Source organism: Poecilia formosa, unplaced genomic scaffold (assembly GCF_000485575.1).
Source record: "Poecilia formosa unplaced genomic scaffold, Poecilia_formosa-5.1.2 Scaffold47, whole genome shotgun sequence".
In the NCBI taxonomy this organism is placed as follows: domain Eukaryota; kingdom Metazoa; phylum Chordata; class Actinopteri; order Cyprinodontiformes; family Poeciliidae; genus Poecilia; species Poecilia formosa.
Window position 1 is genome coordinate 192,833 of NW_006799986.1, and position 13,086 is coordinate 205,918.

Genomic DNA, 13,086 nt, shown 5'->3' on the forward strand with positions numbered 1-13,086 from the left:
AAGAGGAGGAGCGGGAAGAGGAGGAGCGGGAAGAGGAGGAGCGGGAAGAGGAGGAGGAGGAGGAGGAGCAGCGGGAAGAGGAGCAGCGGGAAGAGGAAGAGCGGGAAGAGCGGGAAGAGGAGGAGCGGGAAGAGGAGCGGGAAGAGGAGCAGCGGGAAGAGGAGCAGCGGGAAGAGGAGCAGCGGGAAGAGGAGCAGCGGGAAGAGGAGCAGCGGGAAGAGGAGCAGGAAGAGGAGCAGGAAGAGGAGCAGGAAGAGGAAGAGGTCTCACCATTTGCAGGTGATGGTGTGCTGCACCTCGAACTCCATGTTGACGGCCACGGGGCAGGTGTAGATGCGGGAGGTGTCGGCCTCGTCGCCGGGTGTCGCCACCGCCTCCGGAGGGTTGTCACACGTCACCGAAGAGGAAGAGGAAGCAGCCGTGTCGATCGCCAGGCTTTTGTTCATCTTCTCTACGTCGTCCTTCAGCTGATCCAAACACTGACTCAGGAACTCGTGAGCGTCCTGACCAACAGGGACAGCTGCAGGTCACGTTTGCTCATTTTCTGGTTGAATCGTTTGGACAATTATTCCGCAACCATGGCAACAATGTATTGGTTTTAAAACTGGGAGCAGCTGATTAACATTTCCAAACCCTCAAATTATCCCTGAACCACCTGGTAGTCCATTAGACTCGGTTTGATTATTTCTCTTCCTCTCTGCTCTGAGTCAAACCAATCTGTTCCCCTCCTGGCCTGTGGGGGCGCTGCACCAACAACCACTGAAGGAAACGACACAAAAACCTCTGAAGACACTGAGAGCAACTTCCTTCTTCACCAACAAAAACAGAGTGTCATTTGATTTTAGCGGTTGGAGGATTTTTCTTTAGTCTTTGGCTAAAGACCACGAGCCATTTCTCCTGCTAGCGCTAGGCTAGCACGCTTGTTTTGGTTGGATTTACCCAGAATGCCCTGCTCTCTAGTCCGTTCAGCCAGACTGAATCCAGAGTTCACACCTCCCCAAACAAACCAAACTTTCTAAGCAAACACACTGGAGTTGGACTAAAACTGAGCCTTTCAGAGGACCAGCAAAAGCAAAAGAGGTGGATTAGCAGAGCTAGCTATCAGCTGATGTCAGGTAGAACATGCTACTGTGGAGTTTCGTCTCTGCTGCGTGGATATCATGATGGTCATGAGACATACAGCAACAATCTTTAGTCAGAGGATTCTTCAGATTCGCTGCAACACTGGCTGCTACTGGAGATCCTTCCACTCCACAGCATCAACAACAACTACACATTTAATCAAGTATTTTTGAGTTGAACTGAAGCAGCATTAGTGGTTTAGGGGCAACTTCAGGTTCAGTTTGAGGTTGTTTTTACCAACATGAAGCTGGTTCTGTCACCATGGCAACTTATGAAGCTCCGCCTCTTAATCTCTGTAACTTGAACTTTAAAATTTGCTCACATTAGAAAAAAAAACAACGAATTAACGCTTCTAGAACTTCTTATGCTTCGTTTCCAGTGAGTCGTCTTGTTTCTGGACCTTCATGTTCACTTGATGGTCAAAGATTTTTTTTAAACTTTCTAAAAATCAGAGATAAAATGGTTTAAAAACAGTCTGGATTGATGGGCAGGTGAGCCTGACCTCCACTAGAGGACCTTTGGATCTTTTAGTTTCCGGTTCATTCAGCTTATTCCTCGGTGTGGGTCTAGTTAAAGTCTCTGCAGGAACGTGTTAACGCCACAGAAAGGAAGCAGGAAGTCTTACATTCTGCACGTTTCCAGAGAAGCGTTCAGCCGTGGAGGAGATGGCGTTCTTCACCTTCCTCAGCAGGTCCTTCTTGGTTTCTGGACAGGCCACATCCTTCTTCACCATCAGGTGGGCGAAGCGCCTGCAGACGGACGCGTGGCGTCAGAGATCGGGTCAAAGTGAAGCGGCCAGCGGGTGGCGGCGAGCCTCACCTGAGCAAGGCGTTGACAGGAACCTTCTTCCAGGTGATGCTCTGCTTCAGCATGTCGTTGGAGAACGAGGGGAGGCTGAACAACGACTGCAGGATGGCGTTCATGTAGCACGTGTTGCCCAGGTTGGAGAACCTGCAGAAAGTCACGGTTATTTTGGCGTTGGGTCAGGCTGACGCTCGTTTCAGTTTGCTCCAGAACGGCAGGGTGCCTCACCCCTGCAGGGGCGGCTGCGGCTGCGCCAGGCTGGACGGTCTCTGCTTGTTCCAGCCGTAATCCAGAGACGGACGGACTTTCTTAAAGGGAGTGGAGTGGTTGGGCAGCATCAGGCTTCTCTTGGTGGTGGAGGTCTGAGCGGCGCCGGAGGCCCTGAGGACCGTCAATAAACGTCACGCTCTCCGCTGGCGGTGAGCCGAATCGCCTCACCTGAGAGGAACTCACCTGTCCAGGAACGAGTGGCTCTGGCCGTAGTCTTTGGTTCCAGATCGGCTGCCGTAGAACGATGTCGGCTGAAGAGGAGCGGAGCCCAGCGGGGCTGCAGACGGAGGAGAGGAGGAAAGATGGAGGTAAACAGGAAGCCAGAGGAGCAACACAGCTGAACACCGGGGCTTTTAAAGCAGCTGCTGGTTTAAAAAGTCACAGGATTTGATACTTATTTGAAAAAACATTGCGAGATTTATCAATATTCACCTTTTAAAAAGAAAAAAGACAAAAACACAAAGTTGCTTTCAAAATAAATAAAAAATAAATCACTAGTCGCTAGTCACGTTATTGAATAAAAAAAAAGGTTACTAGATTTGTTGCTGGTCGTTTTTTGAGTAAGAAAAAAAAAGTCTAGATTTGTCACTTAAAAAAAGATAAAAGAAAAAGGCACTTTGAAAAAAAGTCAAAAGATTTGTTGTTACTCCCTTATTTGGAAAAGAAAAAGTTGATTAATCTTTTATGTGTCTTTAATGTGTGGAGTAACCTGAGGTGGTTACAGAACATGGTTTTATTCAATTGATCTTCAGAATAATAATCACAAGCTGCAGTCCTCATTTCCAGACCGTCTGAAACACATGTGGGGCGTCATCATTAACGTGACGGTCCTCACAGCGCGGCGGTTTAAACAGTGGTGAGGCGTTGGGGGCGGAGCCAACCTGAGCTCCGGTTCTCCTCCGTCTGCTTCAGTTTATCTTTGCAGCTCAGCAGAAACTTCCTGGACGGGTCCGAAGTGGCCTTGTTGTTGCTGAAATCACAAGTGATAAAGTGTTTTTGTTTGCTTTCTGTTGGTAAAACATCAACGCAGCAGCAGCTCTCACCTGGAGGAGTCGTTCTCCTTGGGGTAATCCTCCGTTAGGTCGCCTTCAGAGTTCAGCAGCCTCTTCCTCTTCTCCCCCCTGAAACAGGCAGCAACAACAAGCTGCACCAAACTGACCTGAACACGGCTGGGTTTACAAAGGGACGCTGGCGCCCCTCCCCCACCTGTTTTCAGAGAGTCCGCTCCGTGTCGGCGTGGAGGCCGCTCTGCTCGGGCTGCTCAGAGGTTTCCGAGGGGTGGAGTCGTCCCGGCCGTCGGCGCTCTGCCGCCTCGGCGTGGTCTGAGTGTTTGAGTCAAACGTTCAGCCTTCGTCTCTCTGACTGAGCTCAGCGCTCAGGTAAACACCGATGCTCACCTGTCTGTCCCCAGACGGGCTGTTCTCGTTCTTCATGGGCCGGTTGCCGAGCACGCCGAAGTTGGCACTTCCATGGGACGATTTCAAGACTGAGGGACGACAGGAAGCACAGCTGCTCGCATTACAAACACATATTTCCATCATTTATTTATTTTTCTCCCTATTCAACTTGCCTAGCTGGATTTTACTCTTAATAAAAACAAGTTTAGTTTAATTTCATCTTTAATTTTTTATTAAAACATCTTAATAAATCATTTGTTTAGAAAATGTTATAATTAACTCCAGAAGAAGAAACCCAACTTAAAACTGGTTGAACAATAATAAATGGAGAAACTCTGCCACCTGCTGGTAGAAACTGCACCTGCAGGCACAGTAAACAATGTTTACAACTAAAAACAAACATTTTTACCTGTAAGCAATTCAAGAACAGCATTAACTTTGTGACTTTTTGTAATTTTATGATTTTCTGCCATAATTCTGAGTTCAATTTAAAACATTTTGATTGAAGTTTTTCCAGATCTGACTGGATGAGCGGCGAGCGGCATGGCAATTACCCGATTTTCCTTGCTTCAGTTTCTCCAGGTACTCCTTGGTCCTCTGAACCAGCTGGGCAGGCATTTTATCCAGGGTGATGACGCTGTTGTCCTTCAGGGTCAGCATGATCCGGTTCAGGTTCTGGGTAAAGCTCTTCACGTTCTGATTCAGCTGCAGGCAGCAAAATAAATTCACTTCAGTCAAATTCATCCTCCGTTTACACACTATGCATCACTTCACCATGAGCAAAGAAATAAATAAAAAACCTGCAAAAATTAATGAAAATAGATGAAAACAAATAGAAAAACACACAAAATACATTAAAAATAGTATAAAAATTAATTACATGGATAAGTAAAATTAAAAATTTAAAAATAAATAAAAACAGATAAAAATAAGTGAATGAATAAAACAAAAAATGTGAATAAATAAAAATAAATGAATAAAAAATAAAAATTTAATGAAGAAAAAATATAAAAGAAAAATAAATTTACAGTAAAAACATAACTAAAAAATAATACAACCAAATGTCAAAAATATAAATATTAATACATCATTTATAAGAATAAATGTAAATAAAATAAACCCTGCAGTTGGCTGCAGAGTGACCAGGTTCCTGCCGTCTACCTGGAAGGTCCTGGCTGCTCCACCGCTGCTGTATCTCAAGCTCAGGCTGACTTTGTTGTCCTTCTCCAGGATCTCAAACGTTCCCTCTTTCCACTTGGTGGTGCCCAGGTCCATGCTGTTGAACCGGATCTTTACCGTACCACCACTGGAGAGTTTGGGCCCCAAGGCTGCCATGGCTTATTGTCCCAACAGCTCACCGCCAGAAGATTCCTAGAAGCAGAGGAAGGTTTGTGTTAGCATGGAGACGAAGTTATGAACAGCAGTAATAGTTGGTAACATGGTAAATATCGTCTGTAATGCCCGTATGCTGAGTGTTAGCATGCCATGCCAGTCTGGGGGCTGTTATATAGCACTCTTCAGTTAGATGCTTCTTAAGCTTTCATGCAACAACAGATATGGAAGACAGCATTTCATTTCCTTTGGAATCAGGGATAGCGCTGTATGTCCAATAACCCAGCGTTAAACTTAAGGTTCTAGCAGCAGCTCTCTGCTTTATTCAATGACAACAAAGCCCATGTCGACCGGAACCAATCCAAGAGGTTACAACCCAAAAATCTTATCCTCAGAGGAGATCCAATCTCCCAAAAAGATGAGAAAATTCCTCCTTTTTTCTGTTTGTCCATCATCAGTTTAGCCTGCGGTTCGCTTCAGCTAACATCGACAACTCTCTGCCGCTGCGTTTGATGGCGACGACGTGAATTATTCTGACAGAACAGAACACAGAGGTTCCGGTCCGGATGAGCCCCGGGAAGAACAGCCAAGCCCAGTTAAACGTCTGGGAGGCAGGGAGCTCCGTCTTATTCTCCGCGGGCGCTGAATGGATGGAGGAGGCCGACATTAGCAGAGCTGCTAGCAGCAGCCGCTAGCTGAGTGGCTAATTACTGCTTGTAACTTGGTGATGGAAACAGAGTCACGGCGTCATTAACTCGTCGGTTCTTTACCTGAAGACGGCGGAGCACGCGCCTTCGGACGCGCAGAATGTGGTTCGGTGTTTGTGGGTTGTCCTCCGGGAACAGAAAGTTAGTTTCGCCGGCATTCACTTGCTCTCCGGTGGGTCTCTTGTTGACAGTGAACGCGACGCTTCGCAGCAACGCGCGATGATGGCGGGAATGTGAACGTTTACAACGGAAAGGAGATGGTGATGGGACTTTCGGCTCTCTTCCGGGATCCATGTCATTTCGCTTCATGTGGTATGAATTTCTTAATGTTTTAATTAAACAGTTTGAACATTTGTACAAAATAACGTGGCATACAATAATAAAGAGAGAAAAATACGTCAGTTTGTGAAAGTTTCCTAGCTTTATAAAAGACTCGGAATCCATGTGAATAATTTTTTGTTGTTGTTGAAGTTTTCTTATTATTCCTTTTATTATTAAGAAAAAGAGTTTACTAACAAAACAAGGCAACAGTGCAGCGCCAGCCCAAGGTCATATGGAAGCTTATGACATGAATAAGTTAAATACTAACCCAATTCAAGGAAATCATTTTTGATCAATCAACTGGCCAATTTTAATGTAATTTAGACCCGTCTTGAGGAGTAGCATAGAATGCCTTTATTGCCCCTGAAGCAGAGCTTACTACAAAATGTGGATTGCTGCGCCTTCAACCAGGTGCAAAGTCATTTAACTGTCACACATTTCCACCTGTACATAATTTATGCAACTTATTTACAACTGCAACTCCTCTTACTTTCCACTTTTAAACATTTCTGGTTTGGCCTTGCTGTCAAATGATGTCTGAAATAAGAAAGAAACGGTTCGCAGCAGAAATGGAGTTGCACATACGTTTGTCAATGAACCAGCGTTTTGAGACGGATCGGTCACGATCAACACATCCACAACACGAGAACGGGGCTATTCTTTCCTCTCGCGATATTTGTCACGTCCGCATCTCGTTAGCTTCCATTGCTGAACAAAAACAGAAAGATTGTGTTTACTGAACGAGGCGCAGGCAGTTTAAAAGTGCATATCGTGTTTTAAATAGATACAAGTGAAAAGTTTAGAGTTTGATTGTTTAGCTGATACGCAGAGTTTCAGAGTAATAACTGGAAAACAGGGAGAGGTCCGGAGAATGCTGACGACGGGAGCGGTGAGTGTTTAACAGGAGCGGGTTTTAACTCGCTGTTTTACTCCAACAAACTAATTCTGGTGGATTAGCATCATTATAAACACTGATTGGACCTATTTTACACATTTTGTTAGGAAACAACTCGATGCTTGTTTTATGACTGATTTACTCTATCTGATGGAATCGTAGCTCCACATTTTATTTTTCATTTTAAAATAACGATTAATGCTTCAGGTAATTCGGGTCGGTTTTAATTGAACTAGGCGATAATTGGCAATAACACGTTGTTCTAATCATATAAAAGTTAGTGAGTAGTTTTTGAAGGTTTTACTCATTTTCACTTAACTGTTTTGAACCAGTTTCAGAAAGAAACGCAGATTAGTTGGTGTTACAGGATCTTGTTCCAAAGACGATCTTTGTCAGGCCCAATTAGGAGTGGTTAGACTTTGGAAGAGAAGAAGAAATGGACACTTGGTTAAAACTGCTTCTAAGAGATCAAAACAAAGAAGTAAAGAGAAAGGTTTCTATAAAAGTGGAGGACTCTTAGCCATGGTTCTCAAGCTGTGGTCCGTGTACCACTGGTGGTCCGTTCAGTGACAGATTCATTACAAAAAAACAAGCCAGTTTATTAATTAACCAACTGTAAAATGTGATTAAACAAGCAGAGATTGAAACCTTTGCTGTATCTGGAATAAAATTTGGTTGATTGAGTTTAATAAGTTACCTTCATGGATGTCTAGTGAATGGCAGCTTCAGCAGCACAAACTACGTGGATCTGTCAACAACAAAAGCTGCAGAAACAGTAAGAACTTTTATTCAAATCTGAATTTATGTGCTGTGGGCCTGATGGAGACTGAACACTACAGTGACAACATTCGGAGCAGTGAATGAATGAAACCATCATTCCTAAAATGAAATCAGTGGATAAAATGGTTGAGTTCTTTTTTTAATGAGAAATAAATGGAAAAGACTAAAACTTCAATTTATTCAGGAGTTTTCTTTTGTTTCCAATAATTTTGTATTAATATTTTAGCTTTTGCTTACTTGTAGTAAAGGGGAGTATTATGTAAAATAAACTTTTTTAAGCTTTACATCATGTTATCATGTTATTCCCTCTTCAAAAACATACCTGGAGTGTTGCCTTAATTTTTAATGCATGTTTGAGAAATCATTTAATCTCCATGGCAACCATTCAGCTGTGCAAAAAACCTGGTTGGACCTACCTCCGCCTTCCAGGCAAAGCTCCTCCCCCACTCAGCTCCTTCAGACTAGCCAGCAGCAATTAGCTGACAGCTGAGCCCATTATATGAGCTGCTGCTCAGAGCAATGCTGTTAAAAACAATAAAGGGTTAATAGAGGAGCCATGTTGGGACAACTTCCTGGAGGCGGAGCTTCATAAACAGCAGAAGTTTTTAAAGAGACAGAGACCCAGTTTCTTTTAAGTCATATTTGACTTAAAAGAGTTTTTATAGCAACTGAATTTACATGGTTACTTGATTGTGCTGTGAGTGGCAGTATGGGCCTGGAAAACAGAAAATAATCCTGCCCTTTTCAAGACTTGCTAAATTTGCTGCCTAATTCAAGCAAAATTCTCTTCTGATGGAGGACTGGAACAGGAGGGTGTGAGGTGACGACGATCCGGTTAATGTTTCTGTTTGGTTCCAGGCCGTCACCAACGTCACGGCGCTGGCCCAGGTGGACCGGGAGAAGATCTACCAGTGGATCAATGAGCTGTCCAGCCCGGAGACCAGGGAGAACGCTCTGCTGGAGCTGAGCAAGAAGCGGGAGTCGGTGCCGGACCTGGCCCCCATGCTCTGGCACTCCTTCGGCACCATCGCCGCGCTGCTGCAGGTCAGAGCCTCAGCCCGCTCCGGCCCGGTTCCGGTCCAGACTCTGGCTAATTTCTCTCTCTGGTTGCAGGAAATAGTGAACATCTACCCGTCCATCAACCCCCCCACCCTCACCGCTCACCAGTCCAACAGGGTGTGCAATGCGCTGGCGCTGCTGCAGTGCGTCGCCTCGCACCCTGAGACGCGGTAAAACCCAAACCGGGTCCAGTTTCTGCTCCTCAACCTCAGAAATGTTCTACAGAAAAACAGACATTCTGAAAAGTTTAAAAAATGAGCTGGAAAAGAATCTAATTTTTAGTTTAAGCTCAAATATTTCTGAAATTCAAAGGTCGAAACTTTTCCCACCATCAGGTCGGCGTTCCTGGCGGCTCACATTCCCCTCTTCCTGTATCCGTTCCTGCACACAGTCAGCAAAACGCGGCCCTTCGAGTACCTGCGCCTCACCAGCCTGGGAGTCATCGGTGCGTCTCGTCAGGAGCTCCGCTGGTTTACGTCAATGTTTACAAGCAGATCATTAAATGTTTGTTTTATAGGAGCTTTGGTGAAAACAGACGAACAGGAAGTGATTAACTTCCTCCTAACGACTGAAATCATCCCGCTGTGTCTGCGCATCATGGAGTCAGGGAGCGAACTCTCCAAAACGGTGAGGTTTTTAAAAAGTTCCCAAACGTTTTTGAATTTGGAAACGTTTGAGTCGGAGCGTTTATTAAACCGAGCTAAAGCTGCGTTTCCTCCAGCCCAGTTTTGTTGCAGTTTTGGTTCCGGTAGAACCGAGTCGACCCGACTGTCAGCTGCTAAACTGCCTGAAGCCCTGCACACCAAGCTAATGCAAGAATGGTCCATTATAGCCTATTTCTTATTTTTATTTTGATTTATTTATTACAACAAAGACTGAACATTCCCAGCATCACAATCCTACTTTTTATTGTTTTCATTATATTTTATACCAGGAGAGATACCTGGCAGTTTGATCAGCATTCATCATGTCGTTGAGGCCGGATCGATGTTTGGAACATTTTTATTTAACTCCTCAGTAACTTCTGGTTATTTTTCTGTCTGGTTGTTTTAAAATGATTTTTTAATTATTTTTGGACATTTTGTTCCAAATCATGCTTCATGTTCCCTGATGTCGAGGGAAATCTGTCAGAAAGATCTAAAACTTCTCTGATTTCAGTTTTTATTGTTTTGTAAAACCTGCAGCAGCAGAACCAGACGTTCTCCTGGGATGATTTTCCTCATTTCAGAATCTAAACTGACCTTTAAAAACACTCAAATGTTCTTTCAGTTGAGTAGCTCAGTTGAGTTTTCCTGACTATCCCATAATTCCCGTTTTCCCGTCAGGTCGCGACCTTCATCCTGCAGAAGATCCTGCTTGACGACACCGGCCTGGCTTACATCTGCCAGACCTACGAGCGTTTCTCCCATGTGGCCATGATTCTGGTGGGTTTCTCTGCCGGATTCGGCCCGGGTGTTCACGCTGCTGCAGCGTTCCCATCATGCTCTCTGTCTCCTCAGGGGAAGATGGTGCTGCAGCTCTCCAAGGAGCCGTCGGCCCGACTGCTGAAGCACGTCGTCCGCTGCTACCTGCGCCTCTCAGATAACCTCAGGTAGACGGGAGGAAAACTCAGCATTTCTCATTTCAGGATGTGTTTATAGTTTTTGGGGTGAGTTGGCACCACTAGAGGGCGCCGTTCTGACTCCCAGATACAGCCGGGAACAGCCGTTTATTTTCTCATCTTGACGTTTTTGTTGCTGTTTGGAGACGAAAACGACTAAATCGGATCCGCTCGGTGTTTAGAGGATCAGATTTCAGGATTTATTTGATGAATCCCAGCAGAGGAAAGCTTTGAGCTGCGTCTTTAAAGGCCTGGAAACATTGAGTTTAATCCAGAGATTTTCCAGTTTGGAAAAGGAAACAGATTATTGAAAAGTTTTTATATTTTCAAATCATTTTCATGTAAAATAGTTTGTTTCTCCATCCATCCAGCAGCAGGAACTTTATTGTGAAGTTTTTGTATTTATAGCTAAATGATGAGCTTTGCTAACAGTTGGAGGTAACATGGAGGAACCCTGGTTTAGTTTGTGAGCCGAATCTTTCCCTCTCTCTCTGCTCCTCTAACATAATATCTAGTAAAAAATCCACCTTAAAACCAGTTTCCTGCAGGGAACCCAGTTTGTTCTAAAGATTCTGACTGGTATGGTTCTGGTACTGGACATTTCCTCTGTATGCTTCTCAGTGGAATACGTCAGCGGTTTGGATTGACGGCTGGCCCAGCGCCCCCTGCTGGGCTCTTCAGTCGCTGTTGAGCAGCGATTATTGTTTTTATTCATGGAAAGTTTCCACCAAGCTGCTCAAATATCTTTGTTTGGTTCTGCTTTTACTTTCTGAACCTCCTTCTGCAGAAAACCCACCGTTTTCATACATAACATGTAAAGAAGTGTCCAATCTTCTGTTAAAATATCCAACATCGGCCCAGTTTTACATCTGCTCCCCATGTCTAGAAAAATGGCCTCCACCTGCCGACGTTAATGCAGACACATTTCCCATCACCTGTTTGCAGAACATGATTAGTATCAGTCAGGAGCAGGATGCAGTAAAATGCTTCAGACATTTCAAAACAAAGGAATTTGAAGAACGTGCAAAACATTTCTCAGGACACAATATGTCTGCGTTTGTACCGAGTGATGTTTGTCATTTTTTAATATAGTGGTGGGGAAAGTCATATAATATCTTCAATTATTGATTATTATTAGTATCAAATATTGTACTGGCCCAGATTTTAGTATCGGTTCGTTCTTAAAATGTTCATTTTGAGTTGGATGAAGTTCTGAGCCGTTGTAGATGGAAACCGATCCGACACCCTCAGGTTTCCCCCAGGAAACTGAAAATATGAGTTCATGTTTCAAATGTTTCAGCCGCAGAGTCCAAACAAACAGATCAACGCTTTACCAGAGGAAAATGGACTGAACCTGAAATCAAACCCATGTGGACATGTAGAAACTGAAAACCGTGATCTGGCTGAATGACGGTGGAAAAGGTCTTTAACCCAACCGGCCTCTCCACCCAGCTCCGATTCAGCATCGTGTTTCCACTGGTCTCATGTGGTTCTGATGGTTTTGGATCAGTTCGTGTTTCGCTGCCTCTCTGCAGACAAACTCCTCCTGTTTTCTAGTCGGTTTCTCCATCAGAGCGTCTGGAACTGAACCAGCCGCTCCGATGGAACAGGACCGAAGATCAGCAACATTTTAGTTTCTCCTAAAAACATCCAGAAAGCTGCAGCTGAAGTTCTGATCCGCTCCAGTTTAGCTTTAGATTAGCAATGTTTGACATTAATACGTACAAGTCGTGGAAAAAGACACGTTTAAAGTATTGGCATCAAAACTCTTAGTCTACTGGAGGATGTTTCTTCTAGTGATGAGGCCTCACGTTTCCCAAACTGTGTTGCTTTGCCACTTAGTGACCTCTGCTGGGTTTAGAAAGTCATTGCAGGCAAATTCGATAAAGACGGGAGAGTTAACCGTTCATCACGATGACGCCTCAGCATCATGGAAGAGATCCGGTTACAGTAAGACAAAACCTGAAAATCCAACGTTTTTCACCTACGATGCAATAAAAGTTCATCTATGTAAACTAACTCAAATATCCTATGGGAAGGAATTTGAATAATCTGAAAGAAAAAAATGACTTTGGAATAATAAACACTTTTTGTGAAGAGATCAAAATGATCCCACATGGAGAAAACTTCCTCTTCCTCTGTGGATCCATGCCGGTGAGTCAAAAATGAGCCGAAAACCAAAGAACACAAAGTATTTCCATCCAACAAAACCCAAAACGTGTCGCCACAGTTTCTCCCTCATCAACACAGTTTGGCACGTTCACATCCAAACGACAGGAACTGCATCGGTCACATGGTTTTCCTTAAAGGAACACGCACACCGACACGGGGGTTCGTCCTGTTTGCTTGGCTCATGTGCCGAGGTTCCTGTGTCATCTGGCCCATCACTAGTTTCCCCCAATAAATACATTTCGCAGCAATATTACTTATTAGTCAATAGATGTAAACAAGCAACAGTTTTTGTTGTTTTGGTTTGTTTTTTTGTTTTTGCAGCATCGTATGACATCTGAGAGTGACATCGTCTCACTCTTAGTTTGAGAATCTGCCCGATTTTTAGCTCTGCATCATCAAAAGTCCTTTTTCTTCTTCCTGGTTTCGTGTCGGTTCCTCAGAGCCAGAGAGGCGCTGCGTCAGTGTCTGCCGGACCAGCTGAAGGACAGCACCTTCGCCCAGGTTCTGAAGGACGACACCACCACCAAGCGCTGGCTCGCTCAGCTCGTCAAGAACCTGCAGGAGGGCCAGGTGACGGACGCCCGCGGCATCCCGCTCGCCCCGCAGTGACGCCCCGGCCGGCCGGCC

At 44.6% G+C, this 13,086-nt stretch overlaps 2 protein-coding genes across 4 annotated transcripts in view; one reads left to right on the forward strand and one right to left on the reverse strand.

Annotated features, from left to right (window-relative positions):
* usp37 (ubiquitin specific peptidase 37) overlaps nucleotides 1-5,901 on the reverse strand; it is an 11,934-nt gene extending 6,033 nt beyond the window's left edge. For both annotated transcript variants that reach the window (XM_016671617.1, XM_007552229.2), the window contains exons 1-12: nucleotides 5,696-5,901; nucleotides 4,755-4,964; nucleotides 4,148-4,298; nucleotides 3,594-3,682; nucleotides 3,403-3,518; nucleotides 3,240-3,317; nucleotides 3,078-3,166; nucleotides 2,380-2,473; nucleotides 2,155-2,307; nucleotides 1,942-2,073; nucleotides 1,748-1,871; nucleotides 271-503 (exon numbers count right to left, since the gene is read on the reverse strand). In XM_016671617.1, coding sequence (XP_016527103.1) covers nucleotides 271-503; nucleotides 1,748-1,871; nucleotides 1,942-2,073; nucleotides 2,155-2,307; nucleotides 2,380-2,473; nucleotides 3,078-3,166; nucleotides 3,240-3,317; nucleotides 3,403-3,518; nucleotides 3,594-3,682; nucleotides 4,148-4,298; nucleotides 4,755-4,928 — 1,433 coding nt within the window. In that variant the 5' untranslated portion in view covers nucleotides 4,929-4,964; nucleotides 5,696-5,901. The remainder of the gene's footprint in view (nucleotides 1-270; nucleotides 504-1,747; nucleotides 1,872-1,941; nucleotides 2,074-2,154; nucleotides 2,308-2,379; nucleotides 2,474-3,077; nucleotides 3,167-3,239; nucleotides 3,318-3,402; nucleotides 3,519-3,593; nucleotides 3,683-4,147; nucleotides 4,299-4,754; nucleotides 4,965-5,695) is intronic.
* A 677-nt stretch (nucleotides 5,902-6,578) lies between these two features.
* The window catches only part of cnot9 (CCR4-NOT transcription complex subunit 9), a 7,053-nt gene continuing 545 nt past the window's right edge, over nucleotides 6,579-13,086 (forward strand). The window contains exons 1-8 of one of the 2 annotated variants that reach the window (XM_007552233.2): nucleotides 6,582-6,842; nucleotides 8,487-8,672; nucleotides 8,742-8,857; nucleotides 9,023-9,132; nucleotides 9,205-9,314; nucleotides 10,013-10,111; nucleotides 10,187-10,278; nucleotides 12,900-13,086. The exon at nucleotides 12,900-13,086 is cut by the window's right edge and continues 545 nt beyond it. In XM_007552233.2, coding sequence (XP_007552295.1) covers nucleotides 6,825-6,842; nucleotides 8,487-8,672; nucleotides 8,742-8,857; nucleotides 9,023-9,132; nucleotides 9,205-9,314; nucleotides 10,013-10,111; nucleotides 10,187-10,278; nucleotides 12,900-13,068 — 900 coding nt within the window. In that variant the 5' untranslated portion in view covers nucleotides 6,582-6,824 and the 3' untranslated portion in view covers nucleotides 13,069-13,086. Of the gene's footprint in view, nucleotides 6,843-8,486; nucleotides 8,673-8,741; nucleotides 8,858-9,022; nucleotides 9,315-10,012; nucleotides 10,112-10,186; nucleotides 10,279-12,899 lie in introns of both variants that reach the window. The other variant, XM_007552232.2, reaches the window with a different exon arrangement.